Raw genomic sequence first — 27,274 nt, 5'->3', positions numbered from 1 at the left:
ATTCCTATTAGAAAATGGAACAATTTCATATATTGACATATAAGTCTACCCCATACAAAAATATATGTTTATGTATGTATAATACATGTATTGCCATATATGAAATGTATATAATTATTAATATATGTGAGATATATGTATGTTTTTATTATGTTGTATACAAATTAGACATATATGCATGAAATATACGGTTTCATATATTTAATATTTTAATATGTGATCTTTGATCTTTAAATAGAGGTTGTAGACACATGTAAGACACTCTACAAAGTTGCAGTGCATTGCACATTTCACACCTTTAGCCTTAAATGTTAAATGGTACAGAAAGCTACACAAAGAAGCATCTTTATTTAAACAGAATTTATTTAAATAGAAAAAAAAAGTTACTGACCTGCACAATCAAACAGGACAAAAAAGAAACAATTACATATATAACTGATCAAAACACTGAACAGGCATAAGAAACAGAACATCAATTATAGTGGTTCAGCTAAAGGTCTACAGGTTTGTATTCCCACAGCTTGGTTAGTTTTTGTTTATTGCCATCCCCAGTAGGCCCCAGGTGAAGAAATTTCTGGATTCCAGCATCTGTAAAAAAAAAAAAAAAAAAAAAGTAAAAGTTAGGTTTTTATAAGATAATTACAATACATTTTCTGAACCATATATGATTTCAGGAAATGCACCACATTCAAAAGCAACTTTTTAGCTTTGGTAGTGTTGGGTGGTACAGTAAACTAAACTTGATTTTAGTCAACATGATATTAAAATATAAAACCTGCTTAAATCTTGCAATCCAACATTGTACCAAAGTTTAATTTAGGTTTTTAGTTAGAACTGTGCCTGTATCTTAAAGTGATTAACTACTATAAGATGACAAATATACTGAGTATTAAACATGGTTGGTAAAGTTAAAGATTATTTTAAAACTGCAGAATACTCATTATTTATGTAATAATTATAAATTGTAGTTGTAAAATATTCCCAGATACCACAAGGACATGGCAGAACAACGACAGAGCACAGCGTGCATGCCCATTCAAATAATATGTCTCTATATACATGAAGAACTAAACTATAGTAACCCAAATGCTCAATGACAGAGTTCACAGCTAAGGTTACAATTTAATTTGCTATTTAGCATCAATGAAATAAAGTGTTTACATTCATAATACCTAATATGTGCATCGAGAATGTGGCCTGGAGAAAAGAAATAGAGGGGTGGAACTATGACATGGGTTTTTGAATGACAATTTTGATTAAATCCCCTAAAATAAGGTCTGCAGTTTACACAAACTCATAATATTTTCACGTTTTATTCTATGACATAAAACACACCAGTTAAACCCCACTCTTGATTTTTATTTATTTATTTATTTTTAAACTGTTATGTTTCTTAAAAAAGGTGGTTGCTAACATGCTGCTAAATGGGACTACAGGCCCTGTCTGAGGCATTAAATGTCATCACGCTGAACAGTTTATCAATTTACAGTATTTAACACAAATACTGTATGCAACACAAGTCTTCGGATGGAAGATGCTCATTTGATCGCTTTCCTACTGATATGGGGACTCTCTCTGTATTTGTACCATAAATATTACAATTATTCCATATAAACACCACATTTACTGCCTTTGTCACAGTCAAAGTGAAACTTTAATAATCTATAGTGCTTAAAGCCACGTTAAAAATAAATGTTTACGGCCACATGAAGCTGTTAGAAAGCAGATAGATTGAGGATTTTCTATAAGCAAGGATAAAATCATATTTTGTGTACCCACCCTAACAAAATGAGAGCTGAAATGTGGTACTTCATTCACTAAAATAAGTTAAATCTAACCATATCCCAAAACTCACTCACTCTACTGTTATTTAATAGATTAAATGCACTAGAATTGTATTAAATAGTACATGGAGACACATTTTTAACTAAAATATTTTGTTGATTTGATTTGTTTACATGTATATTGCAGATGCTAGTTTTGGTTTCAATAAAATATTTAACCTTTTCTGTGTAGATGCTCCATCATTCACATCACTGCCATCCACATCTGCAGGTTCGGCCTCCATTTCTATTTTCTGAGAATTTCGGGACTCATTACCTTTTCATGGGACACAAACAAGAATAGCACAATTATCAGCAACGATATGAACAAAATTTACTACGATAAATTAACCATATGTTTAAAACCCCACAATCACATCCTTTAGTGTAACTTACTGTACCTTTATGCAATATGCACATGCATGTGCTTATGCACCCACTCTAGGCATGTCACTGACATGTCAATGCACTTGGTGCAATATAACCAAGTACTGTCATTTACTATATGAATTCAAGGTGCTTGTATTTAAATAATTCAATTTCGTGCAGTTTTATAGTTCTAGTCTAGACTACATCTCAGAGATAAACATTATAATTTTCATCCATTATTTTTGTCAGACAGCTTTAAATAATTTCCAAACGTGGCATTGTTTATCCAGTGAAAACAATGAGCTCACAGTATCTCCATACAGATTAACCTGTTACCCAAAAGCTAAAATTAACTTTAACGCGAGCAAATTGCAAAACACATCAATGCAGCTGTAATCATAACATCATATATACAACAATGACAGGGAATATTTAAAACATTAGCTGATCTATATAGAGACAGAGGCTCTTGCAGACCAAAACAATCATATAACACTTAGTTTCTATGTAATATTAGTGTAGGAATAAAGCGTTGAGTAAATTAGCGTAAATTACCTGCACCGCTGCCACATTCAAGGGCGTTTCATCCGCTCCACTCAGTGATGTTGATCTGTCTTCGTGCCCGTCTATAAAATCATTGTCGTTTATTATGTGAAGGTACTGGCACATTTGTTATCCTTCCACTAAGACTCAGACTCTGCCGTTAGCGCGGGCGTGTTTGAATTTTGGCGCATGCGCAAAAGCGCTATTGTGACGTTCACATACAATCGCTCATGTATTTTAATAAAATGCATTTTAGTTCATTGATGATGAGAGCACATATGGACAAACAGTTACATAAAGTGTTTCCCCCCCTCAATAACTCTATAATACATTCCTACAAGTAACTTTTAGTACATTGGCATTTTTGAACAGGTTATATATTCATCTCTACTTTTTCCCCCAGAAAACTAAATTGAAACAATTAATAAAGTTAAGCAATGAATTGTGTTATATGATTTACAATAAGCAGTATCTTTTAGGCATATATGGTTAATAAACTTGTATAAATTCAGTATATACATTGGTAACAAATGGTCAAAACATAGAGTACCATATATAATTTTGATATATTTGTTAACATATATGGTCATATCATATAATACAATATATAATTTTGATATATATTGTAAACATATATGGTCATAACATACAATACAATATATAATTTTGATATATATTGTAAACATATATGGTCATAACATACAATACCATATAAAAGTTAAACATATATATACTTTCAATATATGTTTATATACAAATTGTACTATGGGAAATTCATATATGTTATAAACATATATCTACATATATCCAGAAAATGGATATATGTGATAATAATATATTGCCCTATATTTAACATATATGAGAGTAGCACTTCTGATATAGGTACATATATGTCATATATTACATTTCCGTATGGGTGATTTTGGCAAGGTAAAAAGGGTGTTGTTTTACACTACCATTGAGAATTTTTAACCAAAGTATATTATCGACTTTTCATTAAGACCCTAAAGAATCATATCAACTTGTGGAAAATGGGCATACGATGACCCCTTTAATTACCAAAAAAGAGGGATCATAAAAAATGCATTTCATTTTTATTTAGTACTGACCTGAATAAGATATTTCACATAAAAAAATGTTTACATTTAGTCCACAATAGAAAATAATAGTTGAATTTATTAAAAAAAGCATTTTTGTGTATTTGAAGGCTTTCCAGCAATGGCTGTATGATTTTAAAATCCATCTTTTTACACTGAGGACAACTGAAGGACTCATATGCAACTATTACAAAAGGTTTAAACGGTCACTGATGCTTCAGAAGGAAAAATGATGCATTAAGAGTCGGGGGGTGAAAACTTTTTGAATTCAGGATCAGGATAAATTTCACTTATTTTGTCTTCTGGGGAACATGTAAATACCTTCTGTAGCTTCTAAAGGGCAGTACTAAATAAAAAATATGATATTTAGGCAAAATAAGATGTACACATCCTCATTCCGTTCAAAAGTTTACACCCCTGGCTCTTAATGCGTCTTTTTTCCTCCTTTTTTCTTCCTTCCAGTGAGTATTTGAATCTTCTTTAATAGCAGCATAAGACTCCCTGTTGTTGGAAAGGGTTCAAATACACAAAAATGCTAAAAAAACAAAGAATCTGTGGGACCTGAAGGATTTTTCTGAAGAACAGCAGACAGTTTAACTGTTCAGGGCAAGCAAGGGACTCATGAACAACTATCACTCAAAAAAAAACACACACACACAGTTTTGGATCATTAAGGTAACAACACAGTATTAGGAATCAAGTGTATGTAAACTTTTGAACAGGGTCATTTTTATATATTCAACTATTATTTTCTCTTGTGGACTAAATGTAAACAGCTTTTATTTGAAATATCTTATTCGGGTCAGTACTAAAAAAATAACTTCCCTCTTATTTTGGTAAAAAAATTAACATTTTGCAGATTCTGCAAGGTGTATGTAAACTTTTGACTTCAACTCTAAATTAATACAGTATACACATTTTTGCATTATTACTGTACTTTCTTAAGTTTCCCCTTGCTACTTGAGCGTCCCTGAGAAGCCCTCTCTCTTTAATTAGCATCATGCTGCCTCTCAGCTCTGCTCATCCTGTGAGAATATTGCAGATTTTATTATTTTTTTCCTATAATCAGCTGTCATCTTGTCACTGTTTTTGAGATGTGTCTCTTCATGGATGGAAATTAGTAGTCTTATCAGTGTGTCCCATTCATTAGGGGCCTATACCATGGTATGGTATGGTATGTTTCAGTTTAGTTTGTTCCAAACCTGGGTTTTAGGCAGTGTGAAAGTGGCTTGGCTTTTAGCAGTATTCATCACTGGGGCAGGTTAATAAAGTCACTAGTTGAAGTTTTCTGAAGACAATACTGTTTTCACATTTAGTGATGATTATTTTTTTGGACCACAAAACCATTGTTAGTAGCACGGGTATATTTGTGTTTTGTTATGCCAAAAATCATTAGGATATTAAATAAAGATCATGTTCCATGAAGATATTTTGTTAACTTAATTTTTAAGTAGTAATATGCATTGCTAAGAACTTCATTTGGACAACTTTAAAGGCGATTTTCTCATTATTTTGATTTTTTTGCACCCTCAGACTCCAGATTTTCAAATAGCTGTATCTAGTTGTATAGGAATAGTTGTATCTCGGCCAAATATTGTCCTATCCTAACAAACCATACATCAATGGAAAGCTTATTTATTCATAACCTTAAAGGGATAGTTCACCCAAAAATTAAACTTTATGTTGCTCCAAACCCGTAAGACCTTCATTTATCTTTGGAACACAAATTAAGATATTCTTTGATGAAATCCGAGAGCTTTATGACCCTGCATAGACAGCAATGCAACTGACATGTTCAAGGCCCAGAACAGTAGTAAGGACATTGCTAAAATAGTCCATGTGACATTAGTGATTCAACCTTAATTTGATGAAGTTACGAGAATCTTTGTAGTGTGCAAAGAAAACAAAAATAACAACATTATTCAACAAATTCTTCTCTTCCACTCATCAAACTGGAAAAGGACGTCTGTTTCATAGTATGACCCTGCAACCATATACTAATTTAAAGTGCTTGACATCATTTTATCTGATTCTAACTTTAAGTATTTTTTAATAAAGCATTGCGTCCTTGAGCTCAGTCCTGTCTTCACATCTCCTGCTTGTGTTACCTTTTTGATTTTATGTTTTAAACTTGCCTTATGACTTCAGCACAGTTCTTTACCACGTTTGTATTTAAGTGGGTCATTTACTCATAGGTGCGCTTGAACTCTCCAAATAGCTTTCTTCTGAGGTTATTTTCTCCACAAGTAATGTGGAGAATTGGATTCAGCATTCTTTAGTGCATTCAGTACTCCATGATTGCCTGTGACCTCCTTGTAGAAGTTATCATCTGCGGATATTGCGGTTTTGTAAGAGAGCCGCTCTTGTAAAGCCCCGCAGAGGCTAATTCTCAGGAAACATCTCTTTCTCATTAGCCCTCCATTTTGAACGTATTAAAAGATTTATTAGTCATGAGGGCAAGCAGAGAGCAAGAAAGAGTAACTTTAACAGGTTTTTCAAAATGTCTGCATATAAGAAGTTCCCACTGTAAAATCTATAAAAAGACAGAGAAAAGTACACTGGTTAGTGAGATTTTGGTGCAAAAACATGCCTAGAAAGCAAGGTAGCTGGGTTGAATCAGCATTAACATTAGACTCTGGGAAGCTGGAGATATAAACCTGTTTGTGTTGACCTGCCAGTCTTTTCCAGCACTTCACAGGTGCTCTGAGGTCACTTTCAAGTCTTTAAGGTTCAAACAGCTACAGCGAAACTACATTAGAGCGAGGAAAGCCTGCAGGCATCCCAGCAGCCCTGTCATTGGAACCGTATTACACCACGTCCCATAGGACTTAAAGCACATCTGTTTGTTCTCAGACTGCTGTTGTAATGTTAAGGAAGCTGATTCTACACTGTTTACTTCATGTCACCGCGCAAGTTTTCAAGTTTTGTCCCGTGTGAATTCAAAGTATATTAAAAAGAGGCTGACACTGAAAGGTTTCGGGTGTGAATGGACTGATTTGGGAAGTTATGTAGAGAGGACATGACAAAGGCTCGTCATGTGTGTATGTGAATGTGAGATGGAGAGAGAGAGTAATAGAGGCTTTAGATGAAAGCTGGTGTGGGGCGAGCGAGAGCAGGCGTGATGGGGGCTCCCAGCAGCAATGCTGCTTGTGAAACACAGAGCCAGGCTGCTGCTAACTGGAGCGCCATGAATTAGTAAAGGCTTCTGGATGAGTTCTAATGGCCCTCAGCCTAAGCCTGCACTGTCTTACTCAGTCCTCTAGAGAGGATCGAGCAACAGTCAACCAGAGCACACATGCACAATATACTGGATTTGAATGAGTAATGAGAAAATGGAGGAGAGGAAAAGAAAGGAGAGGAGGATCAAAAAAAGCAGATATACAGTTGTGCTCAAAATTATTCAAACCCTTGGTAAATATGATCAAAGAAGGCTGTGAATAAGTCTGCATTGTTTATCCATTTGAACCGTCATTCAAAAAAATTTCATGTTTATTTGCTAGACACTACTGGAACTTCAAACAGGACTGGGTTCTATGGTCAGATAAAACTAAATAATAAGCCTTTTAGCAGCAAACACTCAAAATGGGTTACCCCATGTGTACAATGAAATATACTGCTGTATCTTTAATGTTGTGGGCCTATTTTTCTGCCAGAAATCCTGGAAATCTTGTTCAGATAGATGGCATCATGGATTTTAACAAATACCCACAGATGAAAAATTAAAAACTGACTGTCCCTGCTAGAAATCTTATAATGGGCCATGGTTGGATCCTCCAGCAGGACCATGATCCACAAACAAACATCAAAATCAAAACAAAAATGGGTCACTGAGAACGAAACCAAGCTTCTGCCATGGCCAACCCAGTTCCCTGAGCTGAACCCAATAGAAAATGAGTGGGGTGAGCTGAAGAGGAGAAGCATCAACATGGACCTGGAAATGTTCTCTAAACTTATCAGGCATTATAGTTGAAGACTCAGAGCTGTTATCTTGGCAAAAGGAAGTTGCAAAAAGTATTAAATAAAAGGGTATGATTAATTGTGGCCAATGCGTATTAGAGAAAAAAATTTTGTTTGTTTTTTTCATAATGAGATTTTTCTCCCATCTTATTCTACAATGAAAGATTAGATTTTTGTACATTTTTAAAATATAAGATCAAAAGTATTAATCATAGATTTATTTTCACAGCCTTCTAATAATTAATAATTTTGAGCACAACTGTATGTTGTTTTATCATGTAGTGAGGCTAGTTAATTACAGATAAACCAAAATTTATTCAGACACCTTCAGCATTTCTCACATTATCACAGTTTATTCACTATAGTTTAGAAAATATTAATGAAATATGAAATATGAACACAGAGTTAAACTGTGTCAGAACAAATCTTGTCAGATAACCTTGATATGAAGGTATGTAACAAAACATGGTCAGGTCAAAGTCTCAAATCAAAGTTTTGGTCCTAAATTTTACTGGTAGTCCACTGTATGAAGATTTTTTGGGTATAATATATCACAGTTTACTTTATTTTGCTATCTTCACTTACATAAATGAACTATAGTGTCCTGGACCGACTAGTACAAAAATATCAAAAATTATATCTGGTGTCTGAATAATTTTTGGTTTGACTGATCATCTTTAGAGCTTTGGTGTTTCCTGCACACACAAGCCATGATGTTCGAATTTAAACTAATGACTCTTTTGAACCAGTTCTTTTTAATGATTCAGTTGAAAAGATTCACAAAACAGCCTTGAACTTGTTTGTGAGTTAGTAGTTTGAATCAGATTCACTCAGTGAATCAGTCAGAGCTGTTACTGATTTCACATTTGACTCCTTTACTGAACATTTTTCAGTCTTATTCAAAATAAATTAGAAACTGTTACTGTGATGTATTTGATATCCACATTAGCCTATTAGCTGACTTCTTGTTTCTTGTATTATATGACAGTGTGTTATATAGATTTACAATATAAAGATGTACCTCCATTCAAATGTTTTTGAAAATCTCTCCAAATCTCTTTGAAAATGCTCACCGAAGCTGCATTTATGTGATTAAAAATGCAGTAAAACAGTAATATCATTAAATAATATTACTTCAATATTATGAATATATTTTAAAATGTAATTTATTCCTGTGATGACAAAACTGAATTTTCAGCAGCCATTCAGCAGCCTTCAGAAATCATTCTAAAATGCTGCATTGGTGCTCATGAAATCTTTTCACATTTCACATTATAAATGTCGTTATAAATGTCTTTACTGTCTCTTACAGCAATATATTCTAAAAACAACAAATATTTGGCAAAAAGAGAGGGAAGGAGAAGAGAAAATGTAGAAGAAAGCAAAAAGAGTAGGAATGGTTAAAAGTAGGCACAATAATAAGTGTGCACTGAGAGGAAGCGAGAAGCGAGAAAATCGAAAATGATGTGGGGAAGGTGAACATGTTGAGATTAATCTAAGCAGAGAATTAGGGATGGATTGAGCTGTGATGAAATCAAACAGCTCCCGTCCTCCTACAGTATGTGCCATCGCTGGTCTAGTTAGCCTTTCTTCAGCCTCAGGACACTGCCATATCTGCCATAGCATCATAGTAGCACAGTGAATCTCTACCTGAGCTTCAGCTCATTCATTATTCATAGAGGTAATAAAACTCTCTGTAGAGCTCTGCTCTATCTAATCTCTGCCATTTTCTGCTCTACTGTGGGGTGCAAAGCTGTTTAGGGAGATGTATTTTAGGTCAAAGCCTCTAAAGGTAATTTTGTCTAATTCGCTCTATGATACCACAGAAGCAGAGTTAGGCAAGCAGAGAATGATGAAGAAATGGATTCATGCGATACAAAACTGAATAACAAAACATAATAAGCGAAAAATGCTGACTGTGAGAAATCTGTGGAGTAGAGAAAGAGGAGAGAAAGAAAATGGAGGTCCAAAACTCTGCAGTCAGTAAAAATAATGTATGTCGTTTTAAACCCATAAGACCTTCGTTCATCTTCGGAACACAAATTAAGATATTTTTAGTAAAATCGGAGAGCTTTCTGACCCTGCATAGACAGCAATGCAACTACCACATTTAAGGCCCTAAAAGGTAGTAAGGACATTGTTAAAATAGTCCATGTGACATTTGTGGTTCAACCGTAATGTTATGCTACGAGAATGCTTTTTGTGTGCAAAGTAAACAAAAATAACAACTTTATTCAACAATTTCTTCTCTTCTATGTTAGTCTTCGAGGCATGTTAATGAGAGTACAATGCATGTGTAATTGTTAAATAAAGGAGTTATTTTTGTTTTTTTGTGCACAAAAAGTATTCTCATCGCTTCATAAAATTACGGTTGAACCACAGATGTCACATGGACTATTTCAACGATGTCCTTACTACCTTTCTGGGTTTGAGTTTGAGTTTAAAGGCAGATTTTTGCTACAATGTGACAGTTGTAAAAACCAGACTGTTAATTGTGGCTCTAAACTATTCCTTATGGTCAGAACATGACAAACACTTAATGTTTTTTGAATTTCATTACCATTTTTCCAGTCATTTTTCCTTAACAAAATAAATATCTTAGTTCTGCGGTTTTAATGAGCAATATTGTTTCAAATCAAGAAACAGGTTTGTGCTGCCTGATAATATTACTAATAAAATAAAAAACACTTTTTTGTCTCTTAGAAATACACATTTGATAGCAGCTTGAGTTAGAATGCAGATGCAGATTTATGTTTATTATTAAAATCAGTAATATCTGTAAAAATTATAAAAAACATTTTTATGGTGAAATTGAATTATTCTGACTGTTTGATTTTTTTTTTTTAATTAACCATTGCTCTTCTATAGTATCATTCATAGATGATCATAATAACAGTTAAAACCACAAATATAGCACTTCAATACCATGGTAAAAATATACTATGGTTCCTAGGTATTTGTATGAAAAAAAAAACATCTGGCTTTAAACTGAGTCATTTGTGTTCTTCACTGAATTCAAGCACTTCACACTGGATCTCACAGCGCTGTTTAGTGACCGAGACTCATCATCAGCGAGTGAACTCATCTGCTGTAATAAGTTCGCGTCATGTCGCCGTTTGAACTTTGATCCGAGCAGATAAATGGTCCAAGTGGCTCGCTTCAAACGACGAGCACTCTTTTGTTCTGCCTTTGCCACATAAACATTGCATCGAACATGCATCAAACTCTTCTTATCATTTATCGAGGATATATATATCGATTTATCGATTTATCCCCTAGCCCTATGGCCAGAAAGCTCTCAGATTTCATCAAAAACATCTTTATTTGTGTTCCAAAGGTGTTTTTAGGTTCGGAACGGCATGAGGGTGAGTAATTAATGACATAATTTTCATTTTTGGTTAGACTATGCCTTTAAAATGCCTTGGAAACATGATGAAAAGCTAGTAGACATGCTGTTTTCTTGTTTGTCATGTCTTTCTTTTACTTTAATGAGTTTGTAAAAGTGTAGAATATTAAATATTAAATTTTTTTGTATTTGTTCACATGTTCCATACATTTACAAAAAATTCTAAAATGTTCAGTCTACTTCGAGGATTACATTGTATCAGCTAAACACAAGCTCTCACAGCCCAACACTGAAATACTTTGGTGCCCACTGGTGATTTAAGTGAATCTCATTTGTATGCAGTAATATGAAAGACGTGTTTATACAAAGAAGCTGGATCTTTATGACACAAATTCCTCATCATCTGACGTTAGGTTCTCTCTCTTTTTCTGAAGTGATGGCTGGGCAGATCGTGATGAGGTGGTAGAAGGATATGAGCAGGAAGCAGATGGTGGGATCACAATGAAGTTACAAACAGAAGAAGTTCAGTCATTTAATGACTACTTTCTGAGGCTGCGTTTGGACACCAACACAAGGAACCCGTGGTTCGCTGAGTTCTGGCAGTACCGCTTCCAGTGCCGCATTCCTGGTCATCCTCAGGAGAACCATAACTACCAGAAAATCTGCACAGGTAAATAAAGAACCAGAAGCTGTTCAAATGATATCAATATGAATATGTAAGCTATAAGTAACATTTAATATTAGCTCTAATTAAAATAAAGGAGAGCAAATAGAAGTACAGCATATTATTTTTATGATATAAAGAGTTCAGATGCAAAAGCCCCTAAATCCATCTGACGTGTTTCTTTAAAATGATCATTTCTTTCTGGCTACTTTGTATAGGTTTCTATGTAATTACTGATACATCTGATTAGGCTGAGGCTGAAATTTAGTGAGCTTGAAGTAAAAGTATTTGATGGACGTATACTATGTATTAGGAGCATTCACTTATCTCATTTTTGACGGAGATGGCTTCTAGCTGATTTTGCATCTGAACTCTTCTTATATTGTTAGTTTGGTAGTATGTTTTTTTTACATAACTGTTGTCTGTCTGATTGAATTAATACATTTTTAGGAATATACTTTCTGCATGATGACATTTTATTGATTATTAATGGTAACTTTGTATATTTCCCTCCATTTTTTTCATGTTAATATCCTCTGGTCGGCGCGTTAAAAGGTGATATAGGTAAACGGAGTTGTGCCCCCTCATCTTTTGTGCTTTTCTAATAATGTCCTCTTTGCTTTTCCACATAATAATATAGTTTAACTTATTTTTTCTGTTCTAATATTTTTTTTTATTGTTGAGACAGCGCTTAAGATTAAAAAATTTGCTGCTTCTGCAACTGTTTATATTTTTACTAATTTTTGCATAAAAATAATCATGCAAAGAGCAAATGTAATATTAATGTAACTGGATCACTAAAGCCTAAATATCTAAATCTGTGTAGTAATGTAGGTTAGTTTTTCTAACTGTTTTAATAAGTGACAAGAGCTTATAGTTTGTTATTGTTCTCCTCTTCTGAAAGACCCTCATGGTGGTAAGTGAGAGTTGATGAGAGACATTATGATGTTATGATACCTGCACTGAAGAAGCACTTCACTATGGCAACAGACAGCACAATAGGTTGGACTGTGTTTGGCGTCTTTGATTGGCAGAGCTATTCTCAGTTATAAAGATGATGTGCAGTTCAGAGAGGTATCGCATACAGTGAAGATGGCAAATGAAACGGTGACAGAAAAACATCAGCTAGCTTCACCACTGTAATTATAAAAAGCTGTAGCCCCTCTGCAAAATATACTTTTCCTGTAAAACACCATGAACATTTATCTCAAAGCTTTCTAAGGCTGTTCTTTTTCTCATATTTTATAGCTACATCCTGACCATGCGCTTGGAAAGGCATCAGATTGATATCGATCATAAAATTTTGATGAGCTGTATCTCTAGAAGACTTCAATTTAACCTAAAAGTCAAGCAAAGTCAGACAGTATGCTGCCAAAACAAGATACCAGTCCAGCTTTTCTGTGCTGCTTGTAGGGTAGGCTTGATGGCACTGAGAGCACAAGAGAAGCTTGATGCACAAGAAGAAATAAGCCGTCACAAAGTGTGTGTGAAACCGTGTGAATGCGCAAAGAATAGACACAATCACAGTGTAACGAGGTACCCACACTGTCTGCATGTGTGTGAGAGTGAAAAGTTCACCTGGTTGATTAGTCACTGCAAAAAATCATTTTCTGAATCAATATTTTTGTCTTTTGTCCTGTATAAATATCTGCATATCTTTGATATGCTGACGTAATTTCAACTGCAACAGGAAGACAGGGCGGGACATATCAAGCAGTTCCGCCCCCTTTTTTAAAAAAGCCAATAGCGTTTTGTGTTTACACAGCTTGGGCCAGAGCTGTTGAGCTTGGTAAAGCCGCATTTGACAGCATATGACAGCCACAATCTCATCCATATCGCTATACCATTCTGTGTAGAATTCAAATGAGTCTAATACCTTTTGTGGTTATTTTCACGTGTGCAATCTGCTACATGCTATCGTGTCTCCGTACCGGAGTACACTGTGTACACTGTCTGAATCGTTCCCTATCCCCTATATAGTGCACTATGTGCTATTCGCTGTATAGAAAATACTAACTCTGCGAACAAACGACAGATTTCAGTTCGGGCTGCAGCGTCTATTTGTAGTGAAAGGGGTAGGATGCTTTTGACAGCATTTGATTGGACAGAAAGTTTGATAAGAAGCTAAAGAATTTAGAGACTGTAAGTTTTGAATGCTTATATCTTGTAAATGCAAATTTTGTAATTGATTTGGAGCACATTAGCTTATAGATAACATTAAGGCTATTAACATATTCATACTAAAAGCCATAAAACTTAAATTTTGATTTCATGGGGACTTTAAAACAAAAATGTAAGTGAAAAGCAAAACTACATAAATTAAATGTAGAATTAAAATGATTAAAATCTCATTCCTATTGGCAAGCTTGTTCCTGTTTTATGCATAAATATCATAGATTTTAATAATTTAAGCATAAAACAAGAAAAGATCAGATTTATGGGGTTTTAAAAATGAGCAGTTTTTGATTTCATCTGAATTTATTTTGTTTTAATTACTGAAAGACAAAAATACTGATTAAGAAAATTATTTTTTGCAGTGCGCAGCTTGTGTAGTTCCAGGAACTGCATTTAAATGATAATTATATTTAATGAATCTATTATTTAATTTTTTGCTTCTGATCTCTCTTGAATGTATATGTAGCACTGGAATGGCTTTTCCATCAGCTGGCTTATGAATATGGCTTTTGTCCAGTGGCTTGCCAGTGCTAAGATATGAAATTCAGAGAAAGCATGTAGTTTGCCAGCCTGCCAGCAGGACTCTCCTTCCCTTTATTCAGTCTCTTCAGTGTGTTAAATGTGACCGTATTTTAATATTATGGGCATAAAATTATATATAACATCAAGATAAAGTGACATTCTGCCTTTAGTCGCTCTGTAATAATCAGAAATTTGCAAACATATTGGTTTATATTTTGACAGCACAAAGCCTCTGGCTCTACTTAGATTTCAGGATAATTTAATTCATCTAGCATCCAAATTTTTTATTTGCTAAATTGCCAACAAATTCAATAGATAAACGCATATAAAATACACAAACCTTGGATGGAGGCAGAGTGGCACAAATACGACTATAGTCCTTACTTCAGTCTTGCTCACATTGGTTTCAAATCTTATCCTGACAGGAAATGAGAGCTTGAAAGACAACTATGTCCAGGACAGCAAGATGGGCTTCGTGATCAATGCGATTTATGCGATGGCTCATGGTCTTCATGATATGCATAAGGAACTGTGCCCAGACTACGTTGGCCTGTGCGAGGCAATGGATCCTATTGACGGCAGTAAGCTGCTGGACTATATACTCAAGACCTCCTTTACTGGCGTGTCTGGGGAGGAAGTCTACTTTGATGTAAATGGAGACTCACCTGGGAGGTAAATGACAAGAATACTTTGTATGTGCTAGTACTAATGTTCTGTTTCAAAACCTATGGAGCTACCCAGTTTTACCCTCACATATGTGACCCTGGACCACAAAACCAGTCATAATGGGTTACATTTTTTTTAAATTTTGAGATTTATACATCATGTGAAAGCTGAATAAATAAGCTTGAATTGATGTATGGTTTGCTAGGATAGGACAATATTTGGCCGAGATACTATTTGAAAATCTGAGGGTGCAAAAAAAATCTAAATATTGAGAAATATTTCCAAATTAAGTTCCTCAATGAGTGGTATGAGTGTACCAACTCACTAGGTTTTGAAACAGAGCCTGTTTAATGTCAATATGACAACTCGTACCTGAATGGCCAGTGTGGCATTGACCATTTTGAATACTTGTTCTCTAAGGCAACAATTGATCACGCACCCTCTCAGGTTAGATTTGGCACCCTTGCCAGCACATGCAAAAAGGTGCGTATCAGATGGTAATGGACTTGGAGTGGAACAGATTTCCTGTCTCAAGGAGATGCTTCAGTCCTCTCCACTCCAATACCCTGATGCGGTCAGCTCCTGTCACCCTGGCTGTACACGAACAAAAGATGACAGCTCCACCGCTGCCAAGACCGCCATTGCCTTGTGTACATGTGTGCGCTTGTGACACTTTGCCTCATCTGTAAGCTGGGGAGTGTCATTAGTATGGATGAGTGGACTGAGCACTCGGGAGGTTGTGGATTCATATCCCAGGTGGAGGATGCGAAGTTGAGAGACTTGGATGTGTGAACATGGTAAAAGTGTGAACTCTGCCTCTTGCTAGTCCCGAGGCTTCAGCAGCGCTGAGCTACTTATTATGGCAGACCTGCTCTTTTCCTTTCTCTTTTTTTCCATCTACCCATATCATTACTCTTCTCTCTCTCTCTTCTTCTCGTCTCTAAGGTATGATATTATGAATCTACAGTATGTGGAGGAGCTGGGCCGCTATGATTACATTAACGTGGGGTCGTGGCATGAAGGTCTTCTAAGCATCAGTGATTACAAACTCATGACGAACCGCACTGAGATGGTCCGATCTGTCTGCAGCGAACCGTGCTCCAAGGGGCAGATCAAGGTGTGTATGTAGCATAATCATAGTATAGTATAGTATTTGCAGATGAAAGCTATTTCAAGCTGAAGTACTTTATAATATCACAGATTAATTAGAGACATCTATAAACTATTAGTATGTTGCTTTTCTAAGCTGTTAGACATTGTTCTGTTTGTTTGGACTTCATCTAGCTCAATGTAACAAGAATGCCTCACCCAATTGCGTGACTTATGACTTATGCGTGACTTGGCGGGGTTATTGATTGGACTGACCAATGGGAGAGGATGGGAAATTTGTTTAAAAACAGTCCTTATACAGTTGACAAAATTGCGTATTTCAGCTTTCCCAGTTCCCAATTTATCCTGGTGAATTAACACAACTGGTTAGTTGTACACTGCAAAAAATTTGTATTTTTGTATATATTTATATATATTTATATATATTCACGTGTCCCTCTTTCTAATAGCTACATGGTGAATAGATCTCATCATTTTAAGACAAATGTGTTCAAAAGTCTAAAAATCTGCGTGTAACTTTAATGAACGTCACTACCAAACACCTTTTGTCTGCAATTAAGCACACTTTTTTGGGTGTTTTTCCATGACATTTAGTTTTTATATGTGTACAACTGTTTAGAACTGTGCTAGCTGACCATGTGCTGATTAGCATCTTTGAGCTAGGTTCATAAGTATCTAAAATTGTCACTAACGAAACATTTGGTGAAGTTTCAGTAGTAACATCTTTGGGGGTTTTTTGGGTGTTATTCCATAAAATTTAGTTTTTATGTGTGTACAACTGTTCACTGTCACTACTGTAAGTCATAACCAAAACATGTCATCATTGTTTCGGTAGTGACAAAAGGGAACACATAATCCTTTATTTGGGGGAAATACACAAAATGTTAGTACAGTTATGCAAATTTTTAGTATTTTAGTATGTTTCAGTAGTGTTTCAGTATGAGAGTTAAAATTCAGTAATGTGTCACTACCGAATCATGGGATGTTTTGACAAAAATAAAGTATATTAAATTATCAACTAAGATGTTATGATAGTTTGTTTCAATGTTCATTTAAACTAATGGATCTTTAACTTTTTAAATCTGTATGATCAACTTTTTGCCTTTTACAAAGAAAAAATGGATTCAAAATACAGCAAATCTCATAAATCAAACTTGACATATTGTTAAAATTGTAATTGTTATTGATGTACTCCAGGAAACTTTTTAATAAAATAGCAAAAATATATTTACAAGGTAGCTGTAAGCAAATCTTAATAGGTCAATTAAACTCTAAATTATATATTACTGTTTTTCGGTAGTGACAAATTTGGGGAAAGGACTTATTAATAGAATTGTGAAGTGTTACCAAAGTTGGCGTCGATGTAAAGATTTCTGGGTGTTTTCTGATTGTAGGTGATCCGTAAAGGTGAAGTGAGTTGCTGCTGGATCTGCACTACGTGTAAAGATAATGAATACGTTCAGGATGAGTTCACGTGCAGAGCTTGTGAGCTGGGCTGGTGGCCTGATGATGAACTGGCAGGTAAGATACTTTGTTTACATTTCATTACTAAAATAGCTCTTTATTTAAACACTTAGACCACTACTTCATTGAGAACGGCTCAAACTATATATTGCTGTATTCCACCAACGTTATTGCTTTAGATTCTGTTCAGCCCATATCTCATTTCGGCTCCTCTCCTATCACTCCTCTCTATGCCCTTCGCATCCTCCTTACCCAACACCCAACACTTTCTCTCCCTCTGGGCTGTGAGCCGCGCGTTATTTTGACAGCTCTTTGCAGCAGCGAGCAGAGCTGGATAACGGTGAGGTTGGAATCCCATTAGTACCCAGCAGCCGTGTGTCAGGCTCAACAGTTTCACCACGGAACCTGAGCAGCAACAGGGAATTCTGATTACCAGAGAGACAGACTGATCTGAGATAGAGAAAAAGCTCTGTCATAGTGAATGAGAGAAAGAAAGCCTTCAAGGATGTATAGAAGGCTCTGTCATAAAGAATGAGAGTGTTCAGAATCCATAGAAAGAAATACACACAAAAGTAGGGCATATGAAGCTTAAGGGTCAAAGATGTGACGTTCTTCTATTCATTTTTTTTAAATATATAAAAATTAAATTCATACATCACTGTTTAAAAGTCAGAGGTCAGGAAAATTTTTAAAAAGCTTTTGAAAGATATCCCTTATGCTGAAGGTTGAATTTAATTGATAAAAAAACAGTATTAATGTGAAGCATTCAAAATGTTCTGTGATGGTAAAGCTGAATTATCAAAGTTGAAAATAGTTGTGCTAATTAATAGCTTTGTGGAAACTGTGTACGTTTTTTTCCAGGGTTCTTGGGTGAACAGAAAGTTAAAAATAACAGCATTTATTGGAAATATGTAAAAGTCTTTAATGTTGCATTTGATCAATTTAATGCATCCTGTATAAATGAATGCCCTAAAAAAACTACTAATTTTACTAATGAAACCAGCAGATTTTTTAAAAAGATTTGGACATATTTAAATGCCACAGACCCTTAAAACTATTGAAACTATCCAACTGGATCTTGAATCACGAATCATGTGATTCAGATTGGGCCTTCAAATCACATATTGTGAATCAACTGATTTAGGTCAGGACTTTGGAGCGGGTTCTTGAATTATTCTGCGAATTGAATGATTTGCAATCTGTGCTTCGAGTCCTGATCTGAAATGATAGTTTGTGAATCATTATTCAGATTGGGACTTCATATTCATTTGATTTAGATCAGAACTTCAGAGTGGGTTCACAAATCTTTTGGTTCAGAACGGAACCTAAGAGCGCAGATCGTGAATTATTTAATTCAGATCAGGACTTCAAAGCGAAGTTTCGTGAATCTTTTTTTTTTTCAGATTTTCTTTTTCTTAAACAGTCATAAAACTATTGAGCTAAACCAGTTGTAGTACTGACAGTGTCATATAAACATAGCTGAACATGCAAAAAGAGGAACAGATGAACCAAATCAACAGAGTATTTTTTTTTAAAAGTTATATTTATGGGTTTTTTACACCTTTATTATGAGAGGACAGGGGAGAGCTGACAGGAAAGTACTGGGAGGAGAGAGGGGAACAGGATTGGCATAGGACTTCAAAGGGATTTGAACTCGGGTCGCCATGAGCACAGTTGCGCTGTATGTCAGTGCACTAACCACAAGGCTATGGGTGCTGACAACAGAGTAACTTAAGCTGGAACCACTCTGATTGATTCAAACTCATGGCTTCTTTTCATTTCAAGCGATTCACTAGCAAAAAAACAGATCAAATTAAAAGAGCCATTCATTTTCGAATTTTGACATTGCTTGTAATGATTTTTAAAACCATTTAAAAGCCATTGTGTCGGAACATGATTCACTACAAAGCAATCCAATCGGATCTCGAATTTGCAACTCATTTGATTCAGAACGGCCCTTCAAATCGCGTGTCGCGAATCATCTGATTTAGGTTTAGGACCTTCAGAGCGGGTTTGCAAATCATTTGATTTAGATCATAACTTCAGAGCAGGTTTTTGAATCATTCCGTGCTTCGAGTCCTGATCTGATGGTTCGTAAATCATTTGATTTAGATCGGAACTTCGGAGTTGGTTTGCAAATTTTTTGCTTTAGAACAGTAGAAACCATCAAACCATAAGTGAGATCTCTGATTGAAGTCCTTTAAAATCAAAGGAGTAGTGCTTGAAATGTCATTGAAAGTCCTGGAATTTTATTTTACAATATCTGTATGAACACTGCATCCATGTTGACTTCCTATCTGCTCGTTTTATTCCAGAATGCAAGCCTCTACCGCTCAAATACCTGGAGTGGAGCAGCGTGGAGTCCATCGTCGCAGTGGTGTTCTCCTGTCTCGGTATCCTGGTAACTCTGTTCGTCACCTTCATCTTCATCCAGTACCGTGACACGCCAGTGGTGAAGTCCTCCAGTCGTGAGCTTTGCTACATCATCCTTGCGGGTATCTTCCTTGGCTACATCTGCCCCTTCACTCTCATCGCACGTCCCACCGTGACTTCCTGCTACCTGCAGCGCCTTCTAGTGGGCTTGTCGTCTGCCATGTGCTACTCCGCCCTGGTAACTAAAACCAACCGCATTGCACGCATCCTGGCTGGCAGCAAGAAAAAAATCTGCACACGCAAGCCCCGCTTCATGAGCGCCTGGGCGCAGGTGGTTATCGCCTTCATCCTGATTAGTCTCCAGCTGGCAGTGGAGGTTACGCTGATCGTGCTGGAACCCCCCGAGCCGGTAAAGAGCTACCCCAGCATCAGGGAGGTGTACCTCATCTGTAACACAAGTAATGTGGGCGTAGTGGCTCCACTGGGTTACAACGGCCTGCTCATCATGAGCTGCACCTACTACGCCTTCAAGACCCGCAACGTGCCTGCCAACTTCAACGAAGCCAAGTACATTGCATTCACCATGTACACCACCTGCATTATCTGGCTGGCTTTTGTGCCCATCTACTTTGGCTCCAACTACAAGATCATCACCACCTCCTTCTCTGTCAGTCTCAGTGTTACTGTTGCACTGGGCTGCATGTTCACGCCCAAGATGTACATCATCATCGCCAAGCCCGAGCGCAACGTACGCAGCGCCTTTACGACCTCAGACGTTGTCCGTATGCACGTGGGCGACGGGAAGGCAGCTCCTTGCCAGAGCAACAGCATTCTCAACATGTTTCGCAGGAAGAAGAAGAACAACAACGCGACCGGCAGCACCAAGTGAGTGACAGATAATAATAGGTTTGAGTCATATTTCTTGAAATATCAGCTAAATGCACATACAGGCTATGAAACGTATGGAAATCAAATAATAGTATTTCTTTCTCAGTAGCACACCAACATGTTGGACTGCAGCGATAGCTCTGAAAGTGTTCTTTCTAGCATGTGTGTGTATTTGAGTTGTCTCTCCTATGTTTTTCTACCTGCTGCAAACCAAGAGTATGTACGTAGTGTTTCGCTAGAGCCAGACACTATCCGGTCGTCCTCTATCTGTGCTGAATCCTCGTCCAAAACTTAACCTAATTTTCAAACTACCCATCCACTTAGTCCCTCTTTCCTCCTCAGTATTAACCCACTTTTCAGTGTGCCTCCTCCCCCCCATGTCAAACCTTTTCCTGACTAAAAATTTAACCCAGTTTTAGCAGAGGCTCCCATATCCAGTTCCCTTTCTAATGCCCTGTTCACACTGATAGCGATTTTGTTTTGTAATGTTAAGGTGCTATTTGACATTCCTAGTGCTGGATGCTTCAACGTTGATGGTTGGCTTTAGAAAATCTGATCACAAATGAGATGCATTCCAAGCAAAAATACGATTTTGATGAGGAATCTGGCGGCTAAAAAGTAACATTATAACAATAGGATTAGTTCATTCCTAAATTAAAGTTTCCTTATAATTTAATATCCCCAATGTCATCCAAGATGTTCATGTCTTTCTTTAGTTGAAAAGAAATTAAGATTTTTGAGGAAAACATTCCAGGATTTTTCTCCATATAGTGGACTTCAATGGGGATCAATGGGGTTGAAGGTCCAAATTGCAGTTTCAAAGGGCTCTGCATGATTCCAGCCGATGAATAAGGGTCTTAATTTAAAAAATATATATTTAAAAATGTATATATGTTTTCAACCACAAATGCTTGTCTTGCACTAGCTCTGCGACTTCACGCATTATGTAATCACATTGGAAAGGTCATGCGTGGTTCGTTCTTTGTCTGTGTACTTTGGTTCGAAAAGGTAGAGTAGGGTGAAAATCTCCATCTCATTTTCTCCTCCAACTTCAAAATCATCTGACATCATTGTTTTACCTTTTTTTTGTAAAGGCCAATAGACTTTCTTTGCACGTTTGTTTTGTAAACACTGGGTCGGAACTTCTGCCTTTCCAACGTGACTACCTAATGTGTGGATGCAGAGCTAGTGCAAGATGAGCATTTGTGGTTAAAGAGTATATATATAGACAGATTGTTTCACTAGATAAGACCCTTATTCCTAAACTGGGATTGTGTAGAGTCATTTGAAGCTGCACTGAAACTGCCAATTGGACCTTCAACCATGTTGATCCCCATTGAAGTCCACTATATACAATGTTTTCAACTCAAGAAAGAAAGACGTGAACATCTTGGATGACATGGGGTTGAGTAAATTCTAAGGAAATTTTAATTTAGGAGTGAAGTAATCCTTTAAGATAACTTTCAAGTAATATTTATTTGTAGATTACAGCTATTCATAGTGCATTGTGAACAAGATGAAAAATTATGCATGAATCAGACTTGTAGCTGCTCATTTGCATAAACAACCTAATCACAACTTTGACATGTTACTTGATGCGACAATGAGTTGATGTTTATTTGCATAAATATAAACATTTGTAGCAATTTTCACTCTCGTTGTTACCCGACATGTCAAGTCGCTACTTATTTGTCGGTACACCGGTGTCTGCATAAATACCTACTGGTATTAGCTGATTACTACATTGATTTGCTCCACCTTTGCATAAACATAGCATTTGCATAAATCTGACTCCCATTGGTAGTTGACACATCAAGTCCATACTTTTTTGCATAAACTTACACTTTTCTTAACTTCACAGATCACTTGGTATTCTTCACATTAAATCACTGCTCATTTGCATAAACTGCACTCCTATTGGTAGCCGCTGCACTGAGTCACTGCTTATTTGCATAAACTTTTGATGCATTACTAGACACCTCATCAAGTCAATGCTCATTTGCCTAAACCTAAACTTTCCTCCTATTAGTAATCGCTAGTCACTGCATCAAGTTGCTGGTCATTTGCATAAACATAACCTAATCTCAACTTTGACATGTTAGTTGATGCGACAATGAGTTGATGTTTATTTGCATAAATGTAAACATTTGTAGCAATTTACACTCTCGTTGGTATTCGCCACGTCAAGTCGCTGCTCATTTGAATCAAAGTCAATGTCTGCATAAACTTCACTCCTATTGGTAATCGCTGCTTACTACATTAATTTGCTGTATATTTGCATGAACGTAAACGTTTGCATAAATTTGACTCCCATTGGTAGTTGACATATTGAGTCCCTGCTCTTTTGCATGAACTTAAACTTTTCTTAACTTGACAGATTACTTGTTATTCTTCACATTAAATCACTGCTCAATTGCATAAACTTCACTCCTATTGGTAGCCACTGCATCAAGTCACCACTTATTTGAAGAATTTAATCTACTTTCAACTTTGACGCGTTACTAGACACCACATCAAGTCAACGCGCTTTTTGTAGAAACCTAAACTTCCCTCTTATTGGTAACTGCTAGTCACCACATCGAGTTGCTGCTCATTTGCATAAACATAACCTAATCCAATCTCAACTTTGACATGTTACTTGATGAGACAGTGATTTGATGTTTATTTGCGTAAATGTAGCAGTTTTCACATCACCACATCAAGTCACTACTTAATTGAATCAAAGTAAATATCTGCATAAACTCCACACCTATTGGTATTTGCTGGTTGATTTGTGTAAACATGAATGTTTGCATAAACTTGACTCCCATTGGTAGTTGACACATTGAGTCCCTGCTCATTTGCATAAACGTAACTTTTCTTAACTTGACTGATCACTTGGTATTTCACATTTAAACACTGCTCATTTGCATAAACGTTATTTCTATTTGTAGCTGCTGAATTTGCATAAACTTAAACTTAACTTACTCTCAACTTTGACCTGTTACTAGATGCCTCATCAAGTCAGCACACTTTTGCATAAACCTAAACTTTTGCATAAACTTCCCTCCCATTAGTAATCACTTGTCACCGCATCAGGTTGCTGCTCATTTGTTGATATTCAGCACCTCGCTGATTATTTGCATAAACTTAAACTTTTCTCAATTTTACCGCATCACCAGTCATGCCCACATTGCATCGCCAGAATCTACCCACTCTGGTTGAAATCGAATGACTTCCAGTCGCCTTGCCGCTGCAAAGCGCTGTCAGTGTGAACGCCCCTTGATTCTGACACAGCTTTCAGCTCTGAGGCCTCTCTGTCCGGTTAACTTAATTACACTAAGAGCGGACAGCGAATGCCATGTTGATCTGAAACTGAGGGGAATTCCATGAAGCCCTTATTCATACTGCATGACGTCCAGTTTAAGCAGGGCAGCACAGAGAAGGGATGGCAGAGAATGAGCCATCGTGGCTTTCATAATGCTCTGTAAGCGGGTCATTATGAGATACACAATTAGCATGTTTGAGGGATCTCTGTCAGCGACTTCATGAATTAACAGTGTTGAGTTCCGCATCGTGTGCTAACCCTTATCATGAGAGTTTTATGGCTGATAATTGTATGACTTGTATGAATGATGACATGCATAATGACCATTTTTCTGTGATGTTCTTCTCTGTCTCTGTGTCTCGCATTCTGGCGTTTCTTCGTGGGAATAACGTTGGGTCTCTGTTTCATTCATAGTCCTAATGGAAAGTCTGTGTCATGGTCTGAATCAGGTGCCAGACCCCAGGGGAGGGGGTCGAGTGTGTTCCACAGACTGTCTGTGCATGTGAGGAGGCAAGCAGTCGGCCAGAGTCAGACGGCGGTCATACGACCCCTAACTAATGCCTCCCAACCCTCCCAGTCTGAATATGACGCTGGCCTCAACACAGCCCCCAACGGCTCTCACCCCGATGACAAGGATCTCTACAACCTCAGCGAGGGCCACGATGGGGGTCCCCAACATCCTACAACCCACGAGGGAGGGCTCCCACCTTCCTATTCCCCTCCTAATTTAATAGACCACAGCACTGATTGTCCTCAAGGGGGGCCCGTGGACACTCTAAGCTCTACGGTTCCTGATTTCGACCAATTTGTAATCGGCACGGGCAACAAGCCGAGCCCCGTCGCCAATCAGTTGCCTCTTCCCCTGCAAGGGGAGGCGTTCCCCGAGGAAGGTTCAGAAATGGAAGCTCTCGACCTCATTCAGGGGTTTCTGTGTGAGAGTGCCACACAAGAAGAAGAGGAGGAGGAAGAGGAAGGTGTGGAGGAAGAGTTGGCACAGAGTAAGCTGACTCTCCTCACTCCACCTTCCCCCTTCAGGGACTCACTTCAGTCAGGAGGTTCCATTCCCGGATCCCCCGGCTCAGATAACAACCCTCACTTTTCCCAAAATATGAACTACGCCCCAAAACAGAGCTCTTTTACGCTGTAAAAGCACAAGCTCAGGACGGCGCTGTTTATTATTCAATCACTGCAGGATATCATTCGCTTGCTTACTTATCTTCGTAAGTCTCTGTCAAATTGTTTCGGAAGGCAGGAACGACTTTAAAATGAACAAATGGGACATCCTGTTGGGAATATTTTTCTCCGAGGCAGTGCTGGCAGCATAAGTTTCCCAAAATGCTGCAGAAAGTTGGAGTGCCAAATAATATTGTGTCGCTGTGCCCGAAATCCGCTGGCAAGTGACATCACAACATTCCAGGAGTGATAATGCCGGCTTGCTGCTTTACTATTTCACTCTTAGAAGGATGAGACAGACTTTCTGGGATATTATGTGCTTTCGAACCATGTAGCTGGACTTGGTTCTGATTCCGATGTTTAGATACAATTGCTAACTCAAAAACAATCATGGAAAACCTAATGGTTTTGGATGCACTGTAGACGACACAGAGACGTAAGTGCGTAATCCAACACATAAAGGCTGCTGTGTATCTGGTTTCCACTTTCAGACAGTTTCAGTAACTGTACACAAGTCACACAGAAACCACGTGTGCGCAATTAACCTCACTTGGTTGAGTAAACGTGCAGTTTCCAAGCTAAGGTGTTTTCCAATTTCCTTGTGGCTCCCACATGTAAGTTTCAGTGCTTTTGCTTAGAGAGTCAAAGGCAAGAACGCTGATTGTAATGTTAGGTATAGAATACTATTTTAGCCTAAATGTGGAGCCAAGGTAAATCAAAGAAACTGTGTTTTTCTTAACTTTACTTTGTCTCATGTGTGAACTCATCCTTGAAAAAGGGAGCAATGTTTTGCAAACGTTTGTATACTGTTCTGCCATCTATTGTTTTCCACACAGATGGTGTCTTTGTATTTCAGCTATATGTTTCTATGATTAGAATGTGAGATATTTGTAAGTTTTAAAAACGACGTCTTATAACTTGCTCTTTGTGATAAAGGGACGTACTCTATATGGTGGCACTGACGCTGGAGTAACTTTTCAGCGACTTTTACAAACTTTTAAATGTTCCATTTTTAAACCGTAACTGAGTAGTTGCTTCTAGTGGTAACTTGTAGCATTTACTGCCAATCTCGCGTAGGATTATCACATGAATTTGCGACTGTAACGCTTTAAGTTTCACAGGACTATTAGAATGCAACTCTCGAAAGAACAGTATTCTTGAATATCTTACATATTGTAATTGTTATAATGGATTGTAATATTAGGTCTTTTAGTGTAAGTTGTTTGGAACGGAATCATTTGTTCAGTGTAAAGTAACTGACAGATCACCTGTTTACATGGTCAAACTTAAAAATGAGGAAAATGCTCTTTTTGCCAGGACAAATCATGCTGTAAAATAAATATTTTATATCTAACGCTGTCTTTTGTTTTTCACCACCTTTTTTCTTTAAGAGTGAGCTTGATGCTTTTATGGATTTAGAATGTCTATGCACTTTTATCTTTTTTTTTTAGGAATTGCAAATACAAGTTTTTCAAATACACTATTACCAACAGTTTAGGGTTATTATGTCATGGTATCATTATTTTTAATAACTCTGAAATGAGATTTTAATGTGTTACTTCATAAAAGCATCATTTTCTAACCCCACATCACCATAAAAGCGATTCATACTTTAAGCACTCTAAATGGTACATCAGGTTTTTATTTAATCTTCCTATTCGTTTCTGTCTGCCTTTGATCACACCAAATATGATATTGCGCAATTCGCATTCGAGTCTCGCTGTTGAAACTCTTTTGTTTAACTTCCACCACTCACCAGACCGCAGCGTATGATTGTGTGTGTGTGTGTGTGTGTGT

General features: G+C 36.9%; 1 protein-coding gene and 1 long non-coding RNA gene across 5 annotated transcripts in view; one reads left to right on the top strand and one right to left on the bottom strand.

The window, feature by feature from the left end:
• The window catches only part of grm1a (glutamate receptor, metabotropic 1a), a 40,927-nt gene extending 14,096 nt beyond the window's left edge, over positions 1–26,831 (top strand). For 3 of the 4 annotated variants that reach the window (XM_051138401.1, XM_051138402.1, XM_051138403.1), the window contains exons 4-9: positions 11,570–11,805; positions 14,922–15,168; positions 16,108–16,279; positions 17,667–17,793; positions 20,052–20,994; positions 24,719–26,831. In XM_051138401.1, the coding sequence (XP_050994358.1) occupies positions 11,570–11,805; positions 14,922–15,168; positions 16,108–16,279; positions 17,667–17,793; positions 20,052–20,994; positions 24,719–25,451 (2,458 nt within the window). In that variant the 3' untranslated portion in view covers positions 25,452–26,831. The remainder of the gene's footprint in view (positions 1–11,569; positions 11,806–14,921; positions 15,169–16,107; positions 16,280–17,666; positions 17,794–20,051; positions 20,995–24,718) is intronic. The other variant, XM_051138404.1, reaches the window with a different exon arrangement.
• Positions 206–2,863, bottom strand: LOC127182800 (uncharacterized). The gene is made up of 3 exons (XR_007829957.1): positions 2,748–2,863; positions 2,004–2,100; positions 206–588 (listed from the first exon to the last, which is right to left on the bottom strand). It is a non-coding gene; the product is annotated as an uncharacterized LOC127182800 (long non-coding RNA).
• Positions 26,832–27,274: the final 443 nt, after the last annotated feature.

Source organism: Labeo rohita, chromosome 20 (genome assembly GCF_022985175.1).
Source record: "Labeo rohita strain BAU-BD-2019 chromosome 20, IGBB_LRoh.1.0, whole genome shotgun sequence".
NCBI classification, from domain to species: domain Eukaryota; kingdom Metazoa; phylum Chordata; class Actinopteri; order Cypriniformes; family Cyprinidae; genus Labeo; species Labeo rohita.
This window is presented reverse-complemented; position numbering and strand designations above follow the sequence as displayed.